Source organism: Lepidochelys kempii, chromosome 18, assembly GCF_965140285.1.
Source record: "Lepidochelys kempii isolate rLepKem1 chromosome 18, rLepKem1.hap1, whole genome shotgun sequence".
NCBI lineage: Eukaryota > Metazoa > Chordata > Testudines > Cheloniidae > Lepidochelys > Lepidochelys kempii.
Window position 1 is genome coordinate 18983154 of NC_136397.1, and position 26791 is coordinate 19009944.

Sequence of the window (26791 nt, forward strand, 5' to 3'; positions counted from 1 at the left end):
TTAAAAATATATATTTAAAGTATTTGTTAAAGGCCTAAAATTAAGAATGAAAACACTTATACTGAAGAGTGGAATACACTGGGCATGATCTACCATTGACATCACTGACTTACCATCTTTTACTGAGGATGCTACAGAAACAGGATTGTTTTTATGCTACCCTGATTCGGTGGAGTTGGATCCTATGCCCCACGCGATTATGACCACACTACTCCCACAGTGTGTTCCAGCTGAGAATGTCAAAGCCCTTTGGAAACACAAATGGGTTAAGCTTCCACTTCCAACTGTAGCGTACTTTAGAGAGGGGTAAATCGAGGCACAGAGGTTAAGGGATATGCCTAAGGTCAATTGGTGGTAGCAAGGGGAATAGAACCCAGGAGCCCTTGCAGCCAGGACTCACTTCCCATTGACCCACCTATAACCAGGACTCAGGAATCCAGACACCAAGCCCCGTACCCCCATCTCCTCAGCCCCCCGGTGGGAACCCTGCCACCCCACCTCGGCAGCTTAGTGTCCCTCCCTCTCCCCGCTGGCTGCAGGTGCTCTCCTTGCCCCCTCCTATGTTATGACTGGCTGCCTCGCCTCAGCTCGCCAGGTAACGGGTGCCGATCTCTGATTGGCCAGGCCCGGGCGGTATCCCTCTGGGGATTGGTTTCAGGTGGGCGGCGCTTGCGATTGGTCGGCAGGTAGGGTGGGAGGCGCTCCATTGGCTGCTGCGGCCGCTAACCTGCTGGCTTGGGCCGCCATGTTCGGAGGAGTCGCGGCGGCGCTGGGGCCGCTGCAGCCGCCGGGCGGGGGTCGCCGCTGAGCCGGGCGCGGGGTGGGAAGGGAAGTCGGGGGGGAGCCGGGCCCTGGGTCGCCGCCTCAGGAGGGGGGCCGAAGGCGCGGGGAGGGGGGAACCGCGTCCGACCCCAACTTCCTGCCGGGACTTCGGGCAACTTCTAGCCCGGGGGCGGGAGAAGCCGGGGCGGGGCTAGGCTGAGGGGCTGGCGGCGGCGGCGGCGGCGGGCGGGGGGGCGCGGGCCGCACGCCTGGGGGGGACCCACTTCAGCTGGCGCCGCAGCAGGTAGGAGATAGCGCCCCCCTCACCGCCCCTGTGCTGGGGGGCGTAGCTCGTTCCGCTCGGCTGGGACCCCAGACCTAGAGCCGAGCTGGGGCACCCCCGCGTGGGCAAGGAGCCTGCGGGCACTAAGCCAGCCCCCCCCCCCCCACACACACACACGCCGGCCGTGACCCAGCGCGGAACGCTCTCCGGGGGGCAGGCCCCCCAGCGGGGGAGCGCCTCCGCTCCGCCGTGGGGCAGGGAGACTGCCCGGCTCCTCAGTGCAGAGACCACAACGCCCCGAGTTGGGACTCGGAGCCTAGGACCAGCAACACCTGCCAAGCGGCTAGTGGGACCCAGCCTGTAGAGGGGTGGCCGTGCTTTCTCTGAACCAGAGCCACCTGGGGAGGAATGACCCCAATACTCAAAAGACTGACAAACCCTGTCGGTTGTGTGGTTTCTCCCCCCCCCCCCCCCCAGCTGTTACAACCCTGCTTCAGTATATACTGGGGGGGCTTCAGATTATTAAACAGGTTCATAACTAGGCCTTCCCACCCTGTAAAGGGAGGCCAGCCTGCAGCTGGAACCTTCTCCTTAGAGACCTAGTTAACGTTGGTCTGGGATACAGCAGTGTTTCTTCCCTATGGGAAAGTGGAAAAACTTCTGTGTGGCATGAAAACTGTGGGACTAGAAGAAGGAGGAGTAAACAACTTTTCTGTAAATAAAGTGTTCCTTCCTTTCCCCAGTCTCTTAAAAAGAGCTTTTCTTGCAATACTTTTGGCCAGAAGTGGAAATATGCGAAGTTTTATTTGGAAACTTTGAAAAAGAAATTGTTCTTGAGGCATTCAGATCCTAGTTTTGTCATCTGAGGGGACAGATTAATATTCTGACAGTTGGAAATTTATCTTGTCTTAAACTTAATTTTACAAAATTATTCAGGTTAACAGGCCTTATTATTTTTTGACATTACTGTTTTCTTTAATGCTTATCCCTCTGCTTGTTAAGTGCTTTTAAAAGCTTTTATAAAATTAAAATGAGAGCATGACAAAAGTAATTAAAAGCTGACATATTTTTGCAGGACCAGGGCCTTATGGCAGTGAGTAGTCTCATTGATTTCGATGGTATATTGTGGGTAAAGTTAGTAATGTGTTTTAGTCATTGTAAGATCTAGCACCACATCTGTACTTTAATGTGTTCCAGTTTTTCTGGGTGTTTGTTAAACTCTCTATTTTTTCTTGTGTGTGCAGGTGGACCGGATATCATTGGAAAAAAGAACATGTAAATTTCACTTACTACTTCACTGGAATTTGGCATAACATTAGTGATTGCTTGTATCCTCCAAACTGGTCAAATCTTTATGCCCAGAACGTATTTGTCATTTACACTTCTGTATTAGTACCATGCCTAGCAGAATGGGATCGAAAATGAATCTGAACAGAGACTTCATCAGAGTAAAAGCTCATTACAATGGGTAAGTCATACAGTCCTTTCAGTGCTGCTTTATGTGTGGTTTGTCACTTCAGTTCACAGCGAACAATAGTCCATGAACTCATTTAGTAATGCAGTAACCAAAGAGTTGATGGTTCCAATGGATACTAACAAATCATTCTGTGTACAATGTTTGTAAATTTACTTGGATGTTAAAATGTTCATTTTTTAAAATCCCTGAATCTTTATAAGCTAGTGAGAGATGCGTCTGCCTTATTTTTGGTTGGCTTGTTTTTGGTTTCTAATCAAATCTGTTTTTGAAACAGAAGTATTGATGTATTTGCTGATCCAGTCTGAAGATTAATAAAACAATGTAGTCTGTTAAACCCAGGCACAGCTAATATATTTTAATTGGTTTTCCTTAGGCCCCAGTCCTTCAATGAGTTCTGCATTGGCAGATTTCCATTTAAGTTAGTGGGGCTGTGCTTGAGTGCTTGTGTCCACCTGCATAGTTCTCATTGAAAGTTTGGGGATGTACACTGTAAGCTCTTTGGGGCAGAAATTGTCTGGGCTTCTACAAAACCTATCACAAAAGGGTCCTGTTACTAGTTAACACCTTTTGGGTGCTACTGTAATGCAGATAATTTATAGCTGGTGTTATACTTTCATAATTAGTGGAATCAGTTCTGTGGTTAAAATTGTAGACTGTGTTGGCAACTGCCATTGTTTGGCTTATTGATTTCCACCACCACCATCTTAATGAAAGCTCAAAAGGATTGTCTGTCAGAGAAATATTTAGGAAGGTGTGGGAAATAAGTGTTTGTGTTTTATTATTTATTTTATTTATTACACAAATTATTAGTAAATCCAGTAAGAATATTTACCTGTTTAAAATTTGGTTATTTAAAATGAACTTAAAAATCCAATTTACCTTTCACTATTGATGATGTTGGCCCATGTTGAGTGAAATGCAAACATCAGAGTTGCAGTTATACCTATTAGGTTCACTTTGGTTTATACTCACTTTCATTTTCTAGCAACTTCACCAGCAGGTTGCTTTTGTTGTTTGGCCTCTAACATTGTAGGGAATTTTTTTTTTTTTAATTTAAAACAATCATGAGAGCATTTCTATCTAGTTTTGAATCCTGCTCCCTCCCTTTTTACTAAATATAACTTAGCTTAAAAGCAATTGACAGTGACTTTTTAAACTTAGACTTGAGTTTTGGCCTTTTTCCTTGTAAGCTAAAAATATATTGATCCCCAGTGTATTCATTGTCAGTAATTTGGTGTGTAGTGTGGATATATATATTTTTTTCAATAAGAAACTTTGTTTAGTAACAGTTGGAAAGAAGAGGACAAAACCGGGATGAAGAACTTAGTCTTTACAGACTGTGAAAGGGAGTAATGAGGAACAGTCCGCATGGATTCACCAAGGGCAAGTCATGCCTGACTAATCTAATTGCCTTCTATGACAAGATAACTGGCTCTGTGGATGAAGGGAATGCAGTGGACGTGTTGTTCCTTGACTTTAGCAAAGCTTTTGACACGGTCTCCCACAGTATTCTTGCCAGCAAGTTAAAGAAGTATGGGCTGGATGAATGGACTATAAGGTGGATAGAAAGTTGGCTAGATTGTCGGGCTCAAAGGGTAGTGATCAATGGCTCCATGTCTAGTTGGCAGCCGGTATCAAGTGGAGTGCCCCACGGGTCGGTCCTGGGCCGGTTTTGTTCAATATCTTCATAAATGATCTGGAGGATGGTATGGATTGCACCCTCAGCAAGTTTGGAGATGACACTAAACTGGGAGGAGTGGTAAACGTGCTGGAGGGTAGGGATAGGATACAGAGGGACCTAGACAAATTGGAGGATTGGGCCAAAAGAAATCTGATGAGGTTCAACAAGGACACTTGCAGAGTCCTGCACTTAGGACGGAAGAATCTCATGCACCGCTACAGACTAGGGACCGAGCAGATAGGCAGCAGTTCTGCAGAAAAGGACCTAGGGGTTACGGTGGACGAGAAGCTGGATTTGAGTCAGCAGTGTGTCCTTGTTGCCAAGAAGGCCAATGGCATTTTGGGATGTATAAGTAAGGGCATAGCGAGCAGATCGAGGGACGTGATTGTCCCCCTCTATTCGACATTGGTGAGGCCTCATCTGGAGTACTGTGTCCAGTTTTGAGCCCCACACTACAAGAAGGATGTGGAAAAATTGGAGAGAGTCCAGCCGAGGGCAACAAAAATGATTAGGGGACTGGAACATGTGAGTTATGAGGAGAGGCTGAGGGAACTGGGGATGTTTAGTCTACAGAAGAGAAGAGTGAGAGGGGATTTGATAGCTGCTTTCAACTACCTGAAAGGTGGTTTCAAAGAGGATGGCTCTAGACTGTTCTCAGTGGTAGCAGGTGACAGAACAAGGAGTAATGGTCTCAAGTTGCAGTGGGGGAGATTTAGGTTGGATATTAGGAAAATCTTTCCCCCTAGGAGGGTGGTGAAACACTGGAATGCGTTACCTAGGGAGGTGGTGGAATCTCCTTCCTTAGAAGTTTTGAAGGTCAGGCTTGACAAAGCCCTGGCTGGGATGATTTAATTGGGGATCGGTCCTGCTTTGAGCAGGGGTTTGGACTAGATGACCTCCTGAGGTCCCTTCCAACCTTGGTATTCTATGATTCTAATCGTATATTACTTTGCTAAGGCTATGGGTACCCTGCACGGCTGTAAGCCCTCTAATGTAGCTGCTCTAAGCTGGGGGGGGAGAGGTCTCCTGTCAGCTTCATTACTCCAGCCCCTGAGAGCAGCAGTAGCTGTGTAGGCAGGAGAAGGTCTCCCACTGACACAGTGCTGTCCACACTGGCACTTAAATCAGTGTCTAATTGGCTAATTCACACCCCTGAGCAACATAATTTGTGTCAAATTAAGCTATAGTGTATCAATAGCCTCATGCTCTGTTCTGATGTGTGAGTAGGATTGGCAAATAATGCCTTAAACAAAATGACTGGGTCCATGGATATATAGGGAAAATTTTTGCTCCTGCAGTGAAATGTGGCATAATCTTGTGGTTAGGGCGGGGGGACTGGAAGATAGCTCCTTGATTGTAAAACTAGCCATACCATTAACTTTCATTCTAACCAGGAGCCAGTCACTTAATCTCTGTGTGTCAATTTACCCATCTGTAAAATGGAAATCCACCAGAACCTTTCTAATTCACACTTCATTATAGATGTGATAATTTGCGCACAAAAATATGTCCTCAAATATTTATTGAGGCCTTATTTATAGTGAGGATTCTTGTTAAGACTACCTTTCAAAATATATTGCAGGACATTTATATAGCTATTATATGTTTAATAGATTTGTTTTTACTATATTAGATGTGTAAGTGAATACATGTGAAAATAAATGAGCACAGCATATTTTGTGGTGCATTATTACTGCTGTTATCGTGTTACTCTTGCTCAGTAATTTGTGAAATTTTGATCATCAGCAGTGATTAGTGCTAATTAGCAAGGTTTTACTACCTGACAGGGCTGTTTGGGAGATTTAATGAGTACTTGTAAACAGCTTTGAGATCTTTGGATGAAAGGCTTGCACAATACAAGTGCTGTTAAGTGTGCCTAGTTTCAGTTCAATAGAGATCTTTATCCTAAATTTATAAGACAATGTCAGTCTGGGTTTATGATGAAAGGATGTTCTCAACTTAATTATAGTAGCACTAGAGTGGTACTACATGTTTGAGATGTGCAAGCTGCTCTGAAACTGTAGTCCACAAATGTTATATCCAGTGTATATATGCACAACATTCAAACCTAATAAGTGTTTCCAGAATATAAAAATGTGTAATTCTCCAAATGTTTGCAAGGGGATATAGGAATAAAGAAAGGTAGGAGAGCTACTTGGCTCTATGAGGGGAAAAGAACAGTGGATGGAAAGAGGAATTAGCATAACCAATTTGAGACTGCTTGCTGGCACAGGAAGGAAGGTCTAGGGGTGTGCAGGTATATGTATAGGCTTTGTTCAGGAATGAAGCAGACCTTTGAATATTGGAAATTTGTGATAACATTTGATTCATTACTAGAATTCACTGGAAGGAATGTGAATATCATAAAAGGAATTAGTAAAAGTATTGAACATTCTTTGTACTTCCTGCAACAAGTATTCTGTAATTTTCATGAGTCATGCAGATTGTATTTGTAGATAAAAATGTTTTTTTCTCCAATAATTCATTCAGAACCTCTGCAGCATTCTAGCCATCGTTTGTTTAATGCTCTTCTCAGTTGGAGAAGAGCAAAGCATCTGTCCCACTTAAAGTAGGGGTCCCAGAATTACTGAATTTTGTCTTTGCTTTGTTGACACAAAGTTCTATGTTAAATAACAGGTTTATATAAAACAGTTTATGGGCTAAAGCATAACTTGAAGTGTTTCAGTATCTGTTCTGGATTCCTGCTTCCATATATGCAGATGTAGTAAAACATACTCTTTCAGAATTAGTATCTAGAGTTATTCAGTTAACTGCTAAATAATTTACAGTTCCAGCTGATAGAACAATATACCTTTCTGAAATTGTGATTAAACAAATAACCTGTTTAAGTAAGGACAAGGAAGCTGCAAAAATCATGAATGTTGTGATTGTGTCTCCATGGAGTCTCAGGAGCTATGGCATTTGTATTTCTTTGGTATACCAGAGTTCCTTATGTAACAGAAATGACCAGCATATGGAAACGGAAGTATAGAGCAAATTTGTGTAATTTCTCATTTCATTTTTAAAAACATTTTGTTGTCTAGATTATGTATAATCCTCTGAAATCGTCTGCATTAAATCCTGTTGACTACAAAGGAACTATCTGACTCTGGTTAGCTGTGCCCTAGCCAGCATGATTCTAACCTTTGCAATGCCTCATCCCAGGAATGCGAGAAATGCTCTTAATACAAGTATGTGCCCAACATTGGCCCCTTATGCTGTTTGATGGAGTCTGACTTCTTAACTCTGACTGGGGAAATGTGCATATCTAGTGGGATTCTTAAGTAAAGTTTAGCAACAAATAGTCTTCGTTCAGCTGTGCTCTGACCAGCTGATGTAGTTGTTGGCATTCAGATTTAATGTAGTAGCTCTCAAAAGTATATGTATAATTGACAGTAATTATTTGGATAAATCCTATATGCAATTGCATCAGAAATAGATGCTGCTTGAGCAAAATACAGTAGAAGTTTTCTGATCTGTACTTCTCTAATTAGTACAAAGAATGGCAGTTCACCTCCCACTTAAAAGCTTTAATAATTTAAGGAAAAAGGAGTACTTGTGGTACCTTAGAGGCTAACATTTATTAGAACGTAAGCTTTTGTGAGCTACAGCTCACTTCATCAGATATACAGAATGGAACACACACACATATTAGAAAAAAGAAAAGGAGTACTTGTGGCACCTTAGAGACTATCCAATTTATTTGAGCATAAGCTTTCGTGAGCTACAGCTCACTTCATCAGATGCATAAAAGTGGAAAATGCAGTGAGGTTGTTTTTATATACACAGATCATGGAAAAAATGGGTGTTTATCACTTCAAAGGTTTTCTCTCCCCCCCCACCCCACTCTCCTGCTGGAAATAGCTTATCTAAAGTGATCACTCTCCTTACAATGTGTATGATAATCAAGGTGGGTCATTTCCAGCACAAATCCAGGATTTAACAAGAACGTCTGAAGAACGGGGGGAGTGTTAGGAAAAAACAAGGGGAAATAGGTTACCTTGCATAATGACTTAGCCACTTAGCCAGTCTCTCGCTGGAGTCTGTTTTTGTAGTTTACTGTTGTAATATTGCAACTTTCATGTCTGTAATCGCGTGACCAGAGAGATTGAAGTGTTTTCTGACTGGGTTATGAATGTTATAATTCTTGATATATGATTTGTGTCCGTTTATTCTTTTACGTAGAGACTGTCCAGTTTGACCAATGTATATGGCAGAGGAGCATTGCTTGCAGTTAGAAGTTACCATACAAACTGTGAGAGGCTAATTAGTTAAGGTGAGCTATTATCAGCAGGAGGAAAAAAAACTGGATAATATCTACAAAAGATGGCCCATTTAAACAGTTGACAAGAAGGTGTGAGGATACTTAAGGAAATAGATTCAATGTGTAATGACCTAGCCACTCAGTCTCTATTCAAAGCCAAGTTAATGGTATCTAGTTTGCATATTAATTCAAGCTTAGCAGTTCCTTGTTGGAGTCTGTTTTTGAAGCTTTTCTGTTGCAAAATTGCCACCCTTCAACCTCTGTGGCCACTCAGTAAAAGATTTAAGTGGTCTCCTACCGGTTTTTGAATATTATGATTTCTGATGTCAGATTTGTCCATTTACTCTTTTGCATAGAGACGGTCCAATTTGCCCAATGTACATGGCAGAGGGGCATTGCTGGCACATGATGGCATATATCACATTGGTAGATGTGCAGGTGAACAAGCCCCTGATGGCGTGGCCAAGTGACACCGTCATAGGTCCTAATCACATTAAATAAACATGTGGACGGAGTTGGCATCGGGCTTTGTTGCAAGGAGAGGTTCCTGGGTTAGTGTTTTTTGTTGTGTGGTTGCTGGTGAGCATTTGCTTCAGGTTCGGGCTGTCTAAGTGAGGACTGGTCTGTCACAGATCTTGATTATCACTACAAAAGTTTTTTTTTTCTCCTGTTGATAATAGCTCATCTTAACTAATTAGCCTCTACCAATTTGTATGGTAACTTCCAATGTGTGTGTGTATACACATACTTACTATATTTTCCATTCTATGCATCCAATGAAGTGAGCTGTAGCTCATGAAAGCTTATGCTCTAATAAATTTGTTAGTCTCTAAGGTGCCACAAGTACTCTTGTTCTTTTTGCAGATACAGACTAACACGGCTGCTACACTGAAACCAATAATTTAAGGCTTGATCCTGCCATAGGATTTGCATCTAATACTCACATTGACTTCAGAAGAAGTTCAGGGTATGTATCCTATTGTAGTAACATGCATTCTGGGCCAGATCCTGAAATGGATGTTTGGCACGGAGTAAATTCCATATTCAGTGGAATTGCAACATCAGAAGTTGATCTGCTAACCTAACTGAAAACACATAGATGGAATACCCAAAGGTGGATGATGTCACAGTGCAGGTACACACACATGGTAAGAACTGAATCAGTTTTCACCTACAAAACAGCATGACTTGATAGTTATGTGAGTCTATCAATCTCTCCTGTGTTGTCTTCACTGAGCTAGTTACATGCTGAGTAGAAACAACCTGTAACTTGAGCTGTATTTTTCATAGTCTTATTGATTTCATAAAAAGAAAAGGAGTACTTGTGGCACCTTAGAGACTAACAAATTTATTTGAGCATAAGCTTTTGTGAGCTACAGCTCACCTAATTCGTAGTAAGGTACCTCGAGATACAGGTATGAAGGGCCCTCCATACAAGACATACTAAAAATTAGTTGTAACTTTTGGACAGGAGGTGTTTGTTACATGTAAATAACTGCTCTTGTTATATACATGAGATCCTGGCTAAAAAGTTATGTGGATATTCTGCAAGGTTTGTTTCCTTAATACTGAAGTATGGGACAGGGTTAAATTAGATTGACTTTTTTTCTGGATCTGTAACTTCTTATCTCCTTTAAAATGTGAGTTTCAAAAGGAAATAATTACATTCTTAATCTCCTCCTATAATCTCATCCCAAAGCACCTTTAGAGACATGGGAAACATAGTGTTGCCATTCATTCCTGTCCATAGGTAGTTCCTCCAGTAAGCTCAGCCTGGTCATGTCCCTGTGTACAATGTCCTGCCATCTATTCAGCGGTCAGCCTCTAGGTCTGACTGACCTTGTTGCGTCTTTATTATTTTCTTTGGCATACTGTCATTCGTTTGTTCTACAGCGTCCGCATGTGTGTCATCTTTCAGTTGCAGCGAATCCCCTACCTTGGCATCACGTTTTATTTTCCTTTTAACTTCTTCATTTATCTGAATATATCATTCTGCTTTTCAATTGCCATCTTGCGAAGAGCTCTCCTCTTTACTGCCTCCAGATTTCTGATGTCTGTTTCATTTAATGCAACTGCTTCCAGACCATAGAGTAATGCTGTTAGTACAGCGGTATGATAAATTTTCACAGTGGTACTGAAGATAATGGTTTTTATCCATAATTTCATCAGGCTCTGTGCAGCACTTGTAGCTGAAGCACATTTCCTTTAAACCTCAACCTTGATGGAACCATAGTCACTAATCAAGCTTCCTAGGTGTACTGAAGATTGTACTTGTTCTGTGATTTCACTGCTGCATTTCAACACTTCATCTGTTATCCCTTTTCTAGTATCAATCCCAGGGAAGATAATGGAGTGGCTGATAGGGGACTCAGTTAATAAATTAAAGGAGGGTGATGTAGTTAATGCAAATCAACGTGGGATTATGGAAAATAGATCTTGTTAGACAAACTGGATATCTTTTTTTATCAAATAACAAGTTTGCTTACGTACTTAGACTTCTGTAAGGTATTTGAGACACAGCATTTTGATTAAAAAGATAGAATGATATAAAATTACCATGGCATACATTAAATGGATTAAAAACTGGCCAACTGATGGATCTCAAAATGTAACTGTAAATGAGGAATCGTAGAATGGGTGTGTTTCCATTGAGGTCCCACAGGGATCAGTTCTTGGCTCTATGCCATTTAATATTTTTATCAGTGACCTGGAAGAAAACATAAAATCATAGTGATAAAATTTGCACTTGACACAAATTGTGGGAGTGGTAAATAATGAAGAGGACGGGTCACTGATTCAGAACGAACCGGATTGCTTGGTAAATTGAGGCAAACTATGCATTTTTAATATGGCTAAATGTTTACCTCTAGGAACAAGGAATGTCATCCATACTTATAGGATGAAGACTCTTTGCATTTCCCCAAGACAGGCTACTCCCATCCATCATCTGGGGGACATGCCTCTACGCTGTTGTCTCCTGGTGCAAGGCCTGCTATAGTAGTGATTTCAAAGTTATCTAAAGAAAATACTTCATCTTTTTTTTGTTTTTGTTTTTTTTTGGAACACATCAAGATTTATGTTCTTTCTAAGATATTGCCCTAGGGACAATAAATAATATTTATGTTAAAAGAAATCGGTCAGTCTGTCTCATCATAGTATGTGGTGTTCAGTCATATTCTTCCAAGAGCATACCTTGGTGCTCGAAATAACAGTTGGAAATTTTGTTTTTAGTTACAATATTTGTTTGCCTTGGTATTTTTCCATTGGTTCCTCTTCATCACTGTGCTCATATTTCTTTAAAAACAAACTCTACCAGTAAGAAACATTAATATCTGAGGAGAGGACATGAAACGTGTCCGCAGTGTCTCCATTACTACTTCTGTAAATCAAATCTCAAAACGGTTCAGAATTACTTATTTTATCCAGAGGATGGTCCCCTTCATTGATTTATTGCTCTCCATTTTTTCTAATTTCAGTAGTAACTTTCCACAGTCTGCAGAGGGCTAATTTTCCCTGAGAACTGTTTCTGAATGACACACCATGTGCTCAGGTGTACAGTTTGACGATTTGGTTACAGCTCAGCAAATCCACCTGTCTGTAGCTTCATACCAGATATAGATGCACTACTGTTATCTGTACACAGTTTTATCTATTATATTTGTTCGTAATTAGATTATGGAACAGATTGCCACATGAAGTTGTTGAGGTTAAGAATTTAGCAAAATTGAAAAAGGGATTGGGCATTTAAATGGATAACTAGAGTTGTTACAATTATGGTAAATATTTTTGGGGGATATTAAAAATCATTCTTCGGGTCTTAAGCCAATCTCTGACTCTCAGAGATCAGACTGAGACAAAATTTGGGGGATGCACACTATTCTATATCTGCCTGCTTTTAGGATTCTTAGGCCTCCTGTGAATTATCTGGTACTGGCCACTACCATAGACAGCATACAGGACTAGATGGACCTTGGATCTGATCCAACTAGACAATTCATATGTTGCTAGAATTTAAAAAAAAAAAAAAAAAAAAAATTCAAATCTCTAAATGTTAATGTTGAATCCTGTCCCCATTTGTATGTCCCAAGTTCTAGGGCCCAATCCTGTAAACAGACATGCATATGGTTCCATTAAGGACATACCTGGGTTAAGCACTATATAAAGATATATGAAGATATGGTGAATGGCCTAAAAAGTTTATACTCCCTATCCTACAAACACTTGAGCTTATACTTGAAGCACTGGGTCCTTAGATGATAACCTTTCTGGGTCAGTAACTGTGACTTTGTGTGCAGTGTTGTAGCCGCATTGGTCCCAGGACATTAAAGACGCAAGGTGGGTGAGGTAGTAATCTTTTATTGGACCAGCTTCTTTTGGTGGGAGAGACAAGCTTTCCAGCTAAGCAGAGCTCTTCTTCAGCTGTGTGGCTCAAAAGCTTGTCTCTCTCTCTCTAACAGAAGTTGGTCCAATAAAAGGTATTACCTCACCCACTTTGTTTCCCTGTCTTTGTGTCTTTATAGGGTGTTTTGTCTCCATGAAGCTTCTAGATTCTGCTTTGGTGTTGAGAACTAGTGCAGTTAAAATGCTTTTAATTATTGAGAGCTCTAAGAAGTACTTGTGGACTCCAGACCACTTGTTTATTTTGCAAGCAACATTAACATCTCAGTCTCACTCAGTAAATTGTGGTAGCTTATCACATTAAGTATGCTTTTCCAGATTGATATTTAAAAACCTGCTTGTGTTTTCATTTCCATAAGGAATAATTAGTTAAGATATAAACTGTCATTTAAGATCTCTTCAAATGCTAAAGAAAAAAAATTCCATGTTGAAAGATTATATAGCCCATTTTTAATCTACATTTGAAACTGAAACTATTTAAAAAAAAATATTGTGCTCACAGCTTTACTTCCAGTCATTTTAAAAAATTGGTTTTGCAAAAATATTCCTTTTGCCTTCATAAAACAAACAACTTACAGCAATATGACCTAATAATGCATGCATATTTTTCTTGAGGTAGTCTCCACATTTTTGACACTTTGACTAAACAGTTTCCGTGAAAATCAAGCTGGAATACTGTAAAGTTTCAGAGTAGCAGCTGTGTTGGTCTGTATCCGTAAAAAGAAAAGGAGTACTTGTGGCACCTTAGAGACTAACCAATTTATTAGAGCATAAGCTTTTGTGAGCTACAGCTCACTTCATCGGATGCTGTGGCTCACGAAAGCTTATGCTCTAATAAATCTGTTAGTCTCTAAGGTGCCACAAGTACTCCTTTTCCTTTTGTAAAGTTTCAATTTTCAGCTGACATACACAAATGTATGAAGTAGGTAAGACAGCTTGTTTTCTAAAACAATTTATCATACAGGGTGACAGTAACAAAACTAAATCATGTTTAGTTTATTCTCCTTATTTCTGGTCTCCTTGTTGACTTCAGTACATTATGTGAATAATTTACATGTGGTTCTAAGTACATATTCTTAACTGAGAAGTGCAGTTGCATAGTTATCCACTAGAGGGTCTTTATACCAAAAAAAAGTATCTCTGAACATCCTTCAAACACCTGCTTTTCTCCCCATGTTTATTTTGTGTAGCTTTTCCTTGAGGTACTTTAACTTTAATGTAAAACATGAAAAATCTACCTCACATGTTCAGTTGCTTACCTGATCTAGTTTGTATGTTTTTTTTAGTTTTTACATGCAACAGCTTAGTGTGACAAGATGTAGTTTCACACACATTCTCTAGGGTACTAAGTGGTTTACACTGTGTGAGTTTCATCATTCTAGAAACACTGAACGTCATAGAAAGGAATTAAAAACTTCAGCTTCAAGGAAAATAATACGCCCGAAAAAAGCATACTCAGCTTGCTAAAAGCTAAAACTTAGCATCCCATTCTAGTTGTCCGTCTTTATCATCTTTCAACAGTTCCATGTTGACGTCAGACTTGAGACTTTGTAATTATCAACTGTTCTTCTAAAAGAAGTACAGTTCTTAGCTGAAGTGTGATACAAATGTTTGATTTCAAAGTTACAGCATTGAATATAAGTTTTCACACACACCTAACACCAGAAATAACTTTGCCATTCTTCTGGTTAAAACCATATAAATGTGATAAGTCAGATTTAAAATTTAATAATCTGTTGTAGCCTTTTCACCATCCTATTGGTCAACTGTTATATACAGTGGTTTGTCAATTTATTCCGGTCTCGCTCACCTTCCACCATTTGTTTCTTTAATCTTAAGTAAAGTTTCAGGAGGTCAGAGACATCTTTTGTGTGGTGAATTTTTTTTAAAAAGTTCACATTTTCAGGATAATTAATTTATGAAATACAGTACAGGAAAATGTGGAATTAAAACCTATTTTTCAGAATATAATCATAATCAAAATGATCTCTTTAATAATGCAGGGACTTCTGAGCTGCTGCGAAGTCCTATATAAACTCCAACATGTTTCAGTCTTTGATTCCATATAGCTAAAGAAAAAATCACTTTGGTTAGTTTAGGAGTGGCAAAAGCTAGGCATTTTAAAATGCCCATTTAAACACTAAGATTTATGTCAAAGGAACTGACATCCAATAAAGCAGATATTGAAAAGCCAGGGTTGTTAATGTAAAATATTATTATAATAAACTAATGTTGAGATGTAAAGGCAATCTATCCCCCCCTCGGATAACAGTCTAGCCCTTTTTCACAAGAATAATACTTGCTTGTCCAAGTAGTCCCATTGATTTCAATGGGATTACTTTAGTGAGTAAGTGCCGCTTGTGTAAGCGCTGCTTGTGTGAGCACAGCTCAGCAGGATAAATTCCACAGATGCAGTTACTGGAGCAAGCAGTTTATGTCAGATACCATATTTCTGAATGAGGGACTATATTTTGTGGTTTAAATCTGTGAATTCATCTCTTGCAGGGACATCCTAATAACAAATTTAGAAGCATCAATGAACTATGGTGAACTTTGTGATGAAGTGAGGGAGATGTGCAGTTTACAACAGGAACAGCCAATTACCCTCAAGTGGATTGATGATGAAGGTATTACAAACACATGAGATTCTTTTCTAAATCTTTACTTGTTTTCTATATTGCAAAGTATGACTCAAAATATTAGACAAGGGGCTTGATGAAATTTGCTTAATTTAGGTTTCAGATAATCAAGGCATTTTTTTTATTGTAATTTATAGATATCATGGGACATAACCCTGTTTCACATAACAGGAAGGTTTGGATAAATGAGGCTCAGATAACCAAGGTTGTGCTGTACTTGAATTCACTTTTTAATCCTTTTAAATGAACTTTTTCAAAGTGTAATTATCTGAAGCACAGTTTAACTAGAGTGATCAGGGAAATGTATGGTGGGAAGGAATGTGGCAGGGTGGTTGCTTTCCTTACCTAGATGCTCTTATTTTCTTTTTTCTTTTTTTTTTTTATTGTAAGTGGAGAAAATGCAAACATAAGAACTAGAATTGTGGATCTGTTCTGATTGTTGAGGTCCATGAACTGCCTTGACAGGGTGAGAGCCCCCATTTTCCATGAGGAAGTCATGAAGTTACTAATGGCTATGGCTTAATTAGGTAATAATTTGTAGAGTGCATGAAGAGAAGGGGTAGAGTTCCTTGCCGACAGAGCTCCAGGACTACAAGTCTCAAGAGTCTGTTTTTCTGATTTTTCTTTTTTTTTTTTAAATCTAAAAATATTAGTCAAAATGCTCAACTTTTCTTTTTTTATTGCTTTGGGCCATCCTGATCGGAGTGTTTTCTTCTGAGGACCATATTGCAGGGGTAAAAAGTAGTGGCCCTTGCCCACACCTTTTGGAAAGGTTAATATAGTAGATATTGTCAGCTGAGCCTGTAGTATTCTAGGGCCCACCTGTATCTTGCAGTGGGCTGCGATAAATTGTAAGCTTGTGGATAGTAGCAGCTCGCTGGTCAGTCATCCTGAGTGCTGCTTGCTCAAGAATTATGGCAGGGGATCAGAAGCATGGCTCTGCTGGAGCAAACTTATATGTTCATTCCCTGACTAAAGCCTTGCAGCAGAAAACTTTAATTTGGTTATTGTGTGTAAGAAGCAAATAAAATCAGTTCTCCAGGGATTAGGCCCATGCAACAAGGTTCCTTAAGTCTCTATCCTGCATTGAGAGCCTTGCAAGCAGGTTCCTGAACCTGTACAAAGTCCCTTTGAAATCAGTAGTGAAATGGAATCAGATTGGGCCCTTAGTTTAAGGGTGAGAGGAAAAAACTGACCTTTAGGGAAGTCGCCTGAAATACTACAGAGCTCATGCCTGCATGTGTATACCACAATTAAACAGCCTCTTAGTCTGAGTGTGAGTCAGCTGATGCGGGCCAGCCACTGGTGTCTAACTGCAGTGTAGACATCCCCAAGAGTATAATTTATGTGAACAATCACTTGAAGAAAGAATGGTTACTTATCCCAAAGTAACTGGCTCTTTGAGATGTGGTGTTCACACAGATTCCATGTTCTGCCCTCCATCCTCATTTAACAGCATCCCAACACCTGGGATTCTTATTGGCAAAGGAACTGAGTGGTGGTCAAGGCTGCCTCATCTCTTATGCCCTTGCCTGTGGCATGGCTGCTGGAACTAGGGGTGCTTTAGGTGCTGCCGCACTCCCTGTCTTCAAGTGGTTTCCATCATATACAGGGCTCACAGTTTTGGTTCAATGGCTCTCAGTACCCCCACTGTACAAATTTGTTCCAGCAGCCCTGGTCAGTGGTGGTCATGAGGGTTGCAGGCATGGCCACAACACATACTGCTATTCAAAAATAACCCAATCTTGTGCATAAACTGCATGTGTGCCAAGATTGGACTCTTGTCTCGCTTTACCTTCGTATAAAATGGGTCTAAATGTATTTCCAAACATGTTTGTTTGAGAGAGAAGCGAAAGGCACTTCAGAACTGTAAAGCTTTTATTATTCAATAGCAAGTTAAAAAAAAAAACAACTTTAAGGTGAACGTTTTAATGGCAAAATGACACAGGTTGATGAAAGGCTGTTCAGACTTCTTTCCCATATTCTTTGGCATGCATGCAAAGTAACTTTTTTGAAAAAGTGCGTAAGTCCTATTTGACTTTCAATACAATTTAAGCACATGAGTCACATAGATGCTGCTGAAAATTTTACTTCTAGTCCTGATTCATCTTTGGAATGAGTGTCTGCTTGCTTTCAAGGTGGGGATACAGCTGTGTTATGGAAAAACTAAATGTTTTTGTCACTTACAATTTTTGATGTTTTGCACAGAACATATGACAAGAATTGTAGCAGTGATGCATATTTTCCTTTTTCTGTTGATTATTCTACCTGGCGGCCACCTTACTACTTCAGTAGGTCATTGGATGCAACCTTGACTGTAGTATTGGCCTAATGTATCCCATTCAGGGGCTAGTGGATGCATTGATGTTGGCTTCCTTTAAAAGAACCCTTTACTAAAAGACAGTACAATGTGCATGATAATCAAGGTGGGCCATTTCCTGCACAAATCCAGGTTTTCGAGTTTGTGTGTGTATGGGGGTGGGGGGCATGTGAGAACCTGGATTTGTGCAGGAAATGGCCCACCTTGATTATCATGCACATTGTGTAGAGAGTTGTCACTTTGGATGGGCTATCACCAGCAGGAGAGTGAATTTGTGGGGGGGGGTGGAGGGTGAGAACCTGGATTTGTGCTGGAAATGGCCCAACCTGATGATCACTTTAGATAAGCTATTACCAGCAGGACAGTGGGGTGGGAGGAGGTATTGTTTCATATTCTCTGTGTATATATAAAGTCTGCTACAGTTTCCACGGTATGCATCCGATGAAGTGAGCTGTAGCTCACGAAAGCTCATGCTCAAATAAATTGGTTAGTCTCTAAGGTGCCACAAGTACTCCTTTTCGGAACATGTGGGTGGTTTACCTGATCTTGGAACTACATTTTTCATATCTGTCATGGGCTAATAGTTGTCTGACAAATGTAAAGCTCTTCTGACGCTCTTCTTCCTCCTCAAGTTGCTGGAAGTGAAGGAAGAAGTTTCTTCTTCTTCTTCATCTCAGCAACTGTGGAGAGGGAGGTTTGTGTAGTGTGGTCTGTTCCCTCTCCTCCCTCCTCTGAAAGTGCTCTACAACTCTAACTCACCTACAATCTCCTGGTTGCTGTGAGTAGGGGCAGGGTGGATAAAAATAATTTTTTTAAATAAAAATCAGTTTTTTTCCTCAAGTATTTTATCTAAAGATTAGTTTTAATTAAATTACATTATAGCTCAAAGATATCTCCCTATGTAATTGGGATTATAAATTCTAATTCTACAGTATGGGACAATATATTCATGTAATGGTTAAACATTTTTTGTAAATGAGTTCCAATAGTTCATGGATTAGGGACCCATTTTATGGGGTTCCAGGGGCTTCTGTATAGATTATTTAGGTTAATCTTTCTATCTACCCAATGGGACTCAGTGCTCAGTCCAGAAGATACTATCAGAGATGGTTAGTTTTGCAGTTCTCAAACTGTGGATTTGTGTCTCCAGAGAGAACATGCTTGTTAACACATGTTTTTAAATAAATATATAGAGGTGAGAAATAAGGCTTCAACCATATTGTCCCTCTGCAAATGTACGTACACAGAGTCAATCCCTTATACCTCTCTAAAAGTGCAAAGTTTCGAAAAGTTAAATGAACAGAAGATTGTTGGGGGCGGAATAGATCTGAACAAGGAGGAGAAGTCTGGAGATAAATGTGAAAAGGGAGGGACAGGCAGTAGAAACAAAAGTGAAACTGAGCAGCATATTCCAGAAATCTTGGGGTCTTTCTGAGTGTAGCCTTGATTGATTTGAGATCTACCATACCATTCTCTCACTAGAAGAGAACCTATAATGGCAGCAGGCCGTGAAAGAGACCCAGTCTGGGAATAAGAACCATTCAAGAAATAGGTTTGCTAATGATGTGTTAAAGAAAATCACACCAGTGAACTGGTAGAAGTCACTTAAGCACTTGGATTCAGAGATAGTTGAAGTGATGATCATAGAATATCAGGGTTGGAAGGGACCCCAGAAGGTCATCTAGTCCAACCCCCTGCTCGAAGCAGGACCAATTCCCAGTTAAATCATCCCACCCGGGGCTTTGTCAAGCCTGACCTTAAAAACCTCTAAGGAAGGAGATTCTACCACCTCCCTAGGTAACGCATTCCAGTGTTTCACCACCCTCTTAGTGAGAGAGTTTTTCCTAATATCCAATCTAAACCTCCCCCACTGCAACTTGATCTCACTTTTAACAGCAGTAGTATCTCCTGCTGGTATATAAAGAATATTTTCTTCCTTTTGACTAATTCATTCCAAATTGAGAAATTGTTTGGGACCTGAAAAAGCAGGAAAGCTTGTTTTTCTTTTCCAGAATATGAACAACCAGCAAAACGAAGGTGAAGATGACAGTTAGCTGCAGAAGCCAATATTTTAAGTTTCTCTTGTTGACCTGGCTGACAGTCTATTTTAATTTTTTTAATATTTCATTTAACTATTTTAGTGAAAAACAATTCTAACAGAAACCAACCTGATTCTAAAAAACTTGAATGTTTAACTAAATTCAAAAATTCATATGCTTGTTTTGTTAAAATATTATGCATTTGCTGTTGAAGAAAAAAATCCAGAATACACAATGTTGTTTTTTAGTTAAATAAAACCATTTAAATGTCTGTCTGGGGATCTTCTCCTAATACAGCAAGGCAAGAAAATCCTCCAAATATTAATGATTAACCTGTTGAATTGGAGATAGTTCACCTCCCAATGACTTCATAAATATCTGCTTCAATTACCTTTGGTAAATGAAATAACCAAACAATCATTAATTTTCTGATATAGCTGTAAAACTAATCTGAAAAGTTTTCAAAATAAATCACTTTAAAAATGTATAGTGTGTAGCTTCTAAAAATGAAACCTACATCTATCTTTGAGTTGTGAAGAATATGTATTAAGGTTATAACAACCAACAAGAATGCACTTAGGTAGAAAGCCATGATTAAATTGAGTCTTCCTGACTAGTGATTTTAAATCAAATCCACCCTGAGTAGGGGGTGACTATATAGATTCCCGCTCCCCTGTGCTTCCCCCCGCTCTCCATTTTTGTTCTGTTCCCTTGTGAGTAACTTCAGTGTCTCCCTTCACTGCAGCTCACAGCCTTTCACAGCACCAGCAACATAACATTGCTATAATTCTTGACAGCTTCTTTGCTGCCCGCTGGTTTCTGAATAGCTGCCATGTAACTGTGTGGTCTCGTTGACCTTTGCTGCTCACCAAACTTTTAATTGTGGCGGGGACATTAGAACTGCATGCAAACTTCATTATATTTGTTCATGTTTTAAAGGTTATCCTTGTAATCCTAAGAGCTAGAAACCTTTTTTTTAAAAAGACCTCAATTTCTGCAGTTATGAGTGGTTCTGTCTTTCCATTTGCCAGGAAAAGTTCACTGTGGCCCAGTAGCGGAGTGGAATTTTCAAATTCTGCTACTACGGAGAAGGGCATCCTAAAGTCAAAGTTGCATGTGTGTTGGTCTTGTTTTTGTCTTCTTTTTTTAAGATTGAGCAGATGTAGTGAAAATATTTTGAATTAATCTCAGTTTTTCTTTTCATTCCTAATCCTGAGGAAGCTGGAGCAAGCTACACTGATATTTGTTTCCCCTGCTCCCAATTGCACTTCAGTAAATAATCTCTAATATGAAACAGTTCAATCAGGAGAGGTGTATGGAGAATAATGTACTCTACAAGTTGGACATTTTAATTACTAATAAAAAGCAGGATCCTTTTAATTAGAGGAAGTAACTCGTGCATGTTTTGGTGGACCCTAAGAAGGGGGGGAGGGGAGAGAGAGATAGTGACGTGTTGGTTTTCTGTCTCGTATGTTTGGTGGTTTTTTTGTTTTTTGAGGTTTACTTTAATTTAAAAGAGCATGGATTTCTACTATTTCAGGTGCTGTACTAATGAGCATATTCCTCTTGTAATCTTGAATTGAATTTGTATCTCAATTGGATTACAAATCTCATTTCAAATGTCTGCTTCAAGTTGTAAACTTTCTTCTTAGATTCAGCCAGCCTGCTGTTTTGGCTGCCTCAGTCTTCACAGATTATATTAGCTATTGAACTTTTGCACACTGTGTGCATTTACATTTTTGTTAATGTAATTTAAATGCCTCTGACTGATGCTCTTCTAAAGTAAGGTAAACAGATAGTTGCTTGGTGATTTAGTGGATAATGAGCTTTGCCTCTAGCAAAACTATTCAAAGGGCTCACTGTCAAACTGAGGAATATATCTAGTGGTGCACCACAGGGGTCATTTCTGTAACTGGTATTAGTCAATATTTTCATTAATGACATGGATAATAGAGTGGGTGTGTACACTAAAAAATTTCCAGATGACATTAATCTGGGAGGGATTGCAAGAATTTTGGAGGACAGGATTAGAATTCAAATTGAACTTGGAGAATTGGTCTGAAATAAATTGGATGAAATTCAGTAAAGACAAGTGCAAAATACTTCACTTAGGAAGGAAAAACAAATGCCCACTAGAAAATGGGGAATAATTGGCTAGTTGGTAGTACTGCTGAAAAGGGTCTGGGGTAGTAGTGAATCACAAATTGAATGAGAGTCAGCAATGTGATGCTGTTGCAAAAAAAAAAAAAAAAAAAAAAAAGGGGGGGGGGGAGGGGGGTAATTTTCATCCAATTGTCCACTAACTTATCCTGATTGAGGTACATTTCCTCCCTGACCTTTTTCTTACTTCTCCATTTGTTAATCTCAATGCAAGGACAGTCATGCCTCAAAATATTTTTGGGGTACTGATATATAGTGTAACGAATCCTTGACCACTTGCAGGTTGTCTCAGTTTAGAACTAAGTATCTACTTCATGAGTACTGACGATGCAAGTAGGGGCTGGGTCTAGTATTTGGACCCATTCTTCCATACACTGTAATCCCTGTAATTTTGTCCCATTCTTTCCCACCCCTCTGACATTAATATTTCATTCTTTTCTAATCAGTTTGGTAGAGCAGGTCAGAGAACTTCAAATGGCTTCTTGACTTTCCCTTTTAAAGCTCTTCATAACTTATTCCTGTCCTGCCTGACTGATCTAGTAACGTTTCTTAAAGTGGACTCTTGCTTTTGCTTTGTCAGCATTCCCAGCCTTCACTATCCATCACACAGCTTCTCCCTTAAACTTTATGCACAGGAAAAAACTCCCTCATAGAAGCTGAACAGTCACTACCTTAACCTCCCTTAAATTGCTCCCTAAGACACTCTTCTGTTGTGTTGCCTGCAACATCCAGTCTGCTGACCATGGCCAAGTGGGTGTGACTCTTCCCTTCCCCCCCACTTTTCTATTCCTAATCTCTAATCCTAATTACAAAAAATTCACCCCCCCCCGCAATACAGTAATTAATTGTGCCAATTCTTAACTGTATTCACATATGTATTCCCCTCCTCTACCCTTTGTCTGTCTTCCTTTAGATTGTAAGCACTTTGGGTAGGGATTACCTCTCTATACTCGTTCAGTGTCTAGCACAAGTGATACCCTGTCCTGATTTTGGCTTTTGGATACTACCATAATGTTTACTACAGTACACCCTCGCTATAACGAGCCTTCGTAATAACAAACCTTCAGATATAATGAACCTGGTCCTTGGATCCCATCTCCAGCCCCGTGGAAGTTAGTCAGCTTGCTTAAATTAATTTTCTGTCACGTGTACCAACCTAAGAGAACCATCTCCTAACTCTTATATGTTTTTGTCTTTAATCTTTTCAGTTTGGTTAAAAATGTAAAGTAAAAAAGACAAGTTTCATGTTACTGTATTATGTTTGGCCTTAATAAAATTATTAGGATAATATGATAACTTTGCTTGAATTTTCTCAGCTAACCAGTTTAAATCCTAAACTTAATATACCATAGTCATAAATTTGGTTGCATATTTTTGTTCCCCTTGCTAGGTGATCCATGTACCATCTCATCTCAGATGGAACTGGAAGAAGCCTTCCGTTTGTATTGTCATCATGGAGATGAAGGACTCATTATTCATGGCAAGTACTCTGCAATTTTAGAACCTTATCTAAATTTCTTGTGAGGAGGAATAAAGCAGTTCAGGAGCCCTGTGCAATATAAATACTCGCTGAGCTTCAACGCTGCAAGGACGTGTTAAATTAAATATTTGGGCTGACTTCTGGTCACTCTTGCAGTCGTTTTATGTACTGAGTCATGTTGGCTGGTATCCTTTGTAAGTTTGTAATCTACTGTATATACTCGTTCGTTTATAAGCAGACTCCCCCAAGATGGCTAGGTAAAAATAGTAGAAACTGTATGACCCTTTCATAAACCGACCCTATGTTTCTGGGGTTGGCAAACTTTGGCTCCTGACTCGTCAGGGTAAGCTGCTGGTGGGGTCAGGACGTTTTGTTTACCTGGAGAGTCTGCAGGCATGGAGCCCATCAGCTCCCTGTGGCCGCGGTTCACTGTTCCCAGCCAGTGGAAGCTGCGGGAATTTAGAGGGATTTAACTGGTGGTTTTATTTCTGAATTTGCTTCGTATCCCTGCAGACCTGCAATCAGATCTGCACAGATGTTTTCCTATCCTCTGTGGAACCCCATGGAAGCAGGAGGGACTCTGTACAGGTGCAGGAGTCTGCCTGTGTGGACCTTATTGCAGGTTTAGGGAGTCTGCTTGGGTAGTATGCTTCATGATACACTTTAAAAAAGTATTTGGGCAAGTTAGTTTGTTTCTGGATTAGTGAGTTTGCATTGCTGATTTTTGTGTCTTCATAACCCCACCTGAAATATTTGTTTACAAGCTTGCTGGAGAGGAAGATACCAGTACAAAGGGCTCAGTTCAGTCACATTAAAGATAACAAAGCTATAATATATATAGTCATATATAATATAAATGCTAAAATAGACTATCTAGGCAAATGATAATTTTGACATTAGGTCTCTATTTCAACTTTTATTTTTAATAAAATACTTGTGCTTCCATTTTTAAGAACCAATTATGGAAGCTTTTGACAACTTCAGTTTTTCAATTAGATCTACACCTTATGTGAATGGGTAATGCACATGTTATGGAAATGAATAATGCAACAAATTATTAGAAAAATACATGGTTTACATTAGGAACGTACCAATAAAAAATCAGTTTATATGTTCCGTTTTTTCAGGAGTCTCATGTCAGCTACATTATCTTCCTCCTCTCTTTTGGGCTTTAAGTATGTGCTTCATGGTCTTCATTGTAGTGAAGAGGACCTTGGAGCAATGGTGAAAGCACAGTGCTGGAAGCTGGGAAATCTGGGTTCTGTTTCTAGCTCTCCTACAGGCTTCCTGTTCAACCTGGGGCATATCATTAGTTTGCTGTGTTTATGTTCAAACTATAAAACAGGGATAATACGTCTTCATCTCATAAAGGTGTTGAATGGGTTAATTCATGTTTATATACTTCTTTGCTATCCGTAAATGAAAGATGCTGTGTAGGGATTTGATCCAGAGTCCATTGAAGTCCATGGGAGACTTTCCAGTGATTCAGTGGGCTTTAAGTCAGGCCCTATGTACAGCATACTGTGGTGTTGCTAGAATAATTGATTCTATGATCGTGGCATAAGAAGCTGGTTTAACCAGTTGTTTCTCAGAGCAGAACTGAAAAAAATCTAATCTTCCAAAAATTGTTTTAGATAAAGTAATTTATTACTTCAATAATAAGTGTCTGTTTTTGTTTTAGTTTTCCCCAGCATTCCAGAGAAACCAGGCATGCCATGTCCAGGAGAAGACAGTGAGTACTATGTCTTTTGGCTTTGCTCTTTATCTTATTGTCTTAATTTTTGATTCATATGTGTAAGAGATGTTTGCTTACTTGAAGTAGCTTATGATATATAATTAGGAAAAGGGTAAATGTATAACTGTGCAAGGATTGTTTAGAATATAAAAAATAAGGAGCAAGCATCTGGTGGCATTTTTAATGCTAATAAGAGTTAATACTGGTTTCCAGTAACTGACATAGTTTAAAACTACAATAAATACAACCAAGTGGTTTAACAATCAAATAGACTGACATACTGGTACAGTTTAGGGTGACCAGATGTCCCGATTTTATAGGGACAGTCCTGATATTTGGGGCTTTTTCTTATATAGGCTCTTATTCCCTGCCCCCCACCCCCCCATCCCAATTTTTCACGCTTGCTGTCTGGTCACCCTATACAGTTGGCACTCCTGTTTGCAATCAAACTGTGCATCTTCATAAGATCTAAAGGCAATTACAAATGACTGGTAATTATAGGTCAAAGTTTTAGTCTTATCTACAAGTGCAAGGTTTGTAGCTTTGATAGCAGGGATTGATTCTGAATAGATTATTTTTCAGAAATATTTTGTGTGTGTGTGCTGCTAATAAATACCAAATGTGCAAGACTGAGTGGAGGGTAGCAAGCAGAGCTATCTTCAATTAAATATTCACAGGATATTTGTCATCTTTCAAATCTTTAAGTATACAGGCATAATGCTGTTTCTCAGGTACCACTGTGAATCAACTATTGTTGAATGACCACCACTAATGACTACCATTATAGATAACTAATACATTAGAGAAGAATATTCCTAAACATTTGTTTTGTAAAGGCAAATTGACAGAATAAGTCAAGTAACAAAAACTTTTGGGAACGTAAAATTATGCTATTTTGATTCACTTGCTTCACAGTCTCGGAATATAAAGCAATATTCTGATTCATGCAAAAAAGCATGGCAGTGCACATAAATGTGATACTTTTTGCCAGTTGCATATAATTAAGATAATGTGGACAATTCTGTTCTCCCATATATAAATACAGGATTTAAAATATGGGTCTGTTTTTTGAGAACCATCTTGATCTAGTCTTACTTTCTATTGGGCTGTAGAAAATGGAGCAAGGTAGAGTAGATTTCTTAATTGTTGAGCTGCAGTGCATCAAAGATGGCCTTGTAAAAGTCAGATATTTGGCTGGGAGTTGTCTTTATTGGCTCTATCTGAATTACAACAAGGTTCTAACAATCAGAATAAGAAACTTTGGGTAAGGTACAAAACATGTCCTATATATAAAACTTGAAGATTCTTCCGTATTGTAAATTTCTGGTAGTACCAAAAAAATAGTTTTCTTTTAGACACTTTCTTTAGGTTTCAGAAAACCTAAATCACTTTAAATGTGTAAAACATCCGGATTGCTAGATGGTCTTGTGTCCCTTTTTGGGATGCAGTGGAATGGTCTACGTGAGGAGAATTCTATCTCAATAGTTATAAGGCACTCATTCCCAGATAGTGAAGACATCATACCTGATCTATTTTTCTTAGTTGTGCAAGAT

At 39.5% G+C, this 26791-nt stretch overlaps 1 protein-coding gene across 9 annotated transcripts in view; it reads left to right on the top strand.

Annotated features, from left to right (window-relative positions):
- Positions 1–988: 988 nt before the first annotated feature.
- The window catches only part of PRKCZ (protein kinase C zeta), a 158768-nt gene continuing 132965 nt past the window's right edge, over positions 989–26791 (top strand). For 4 of the 9 annotated variants that reach the window (XR_012155570.1, XM_073316898.2, XM_073316904.1 and 1 more), the window contains exons 1-5: positions 989–1066; positions 2290–2513; positions 15371–15492; positions 23414–23503; positions 25185–25235. Coding sequence is in view for 8 of the 9 variants with exons in the window: in XM_073316898.2 (XP_073172999.1) it covers positions 2443–2513; positions 15371–15492; positions 23414–23503; positions 25185–25235 (334 nt within the window). In the remaining variant the exon portion in view is untranslated. Of the gene's footprint in view, positions 1067–2289; positions 2514–7247; positions 7395–9351; positions 9435–15370; positions 15493–23413; positions 23504–25184; positions 25236–26791 lie in introns of those variants that run through there. The other 5 variants (XM_073316902.2, XM_073316905.2, XM_073316900.2 and 2 more) reach the window with 4 other exon arrangements.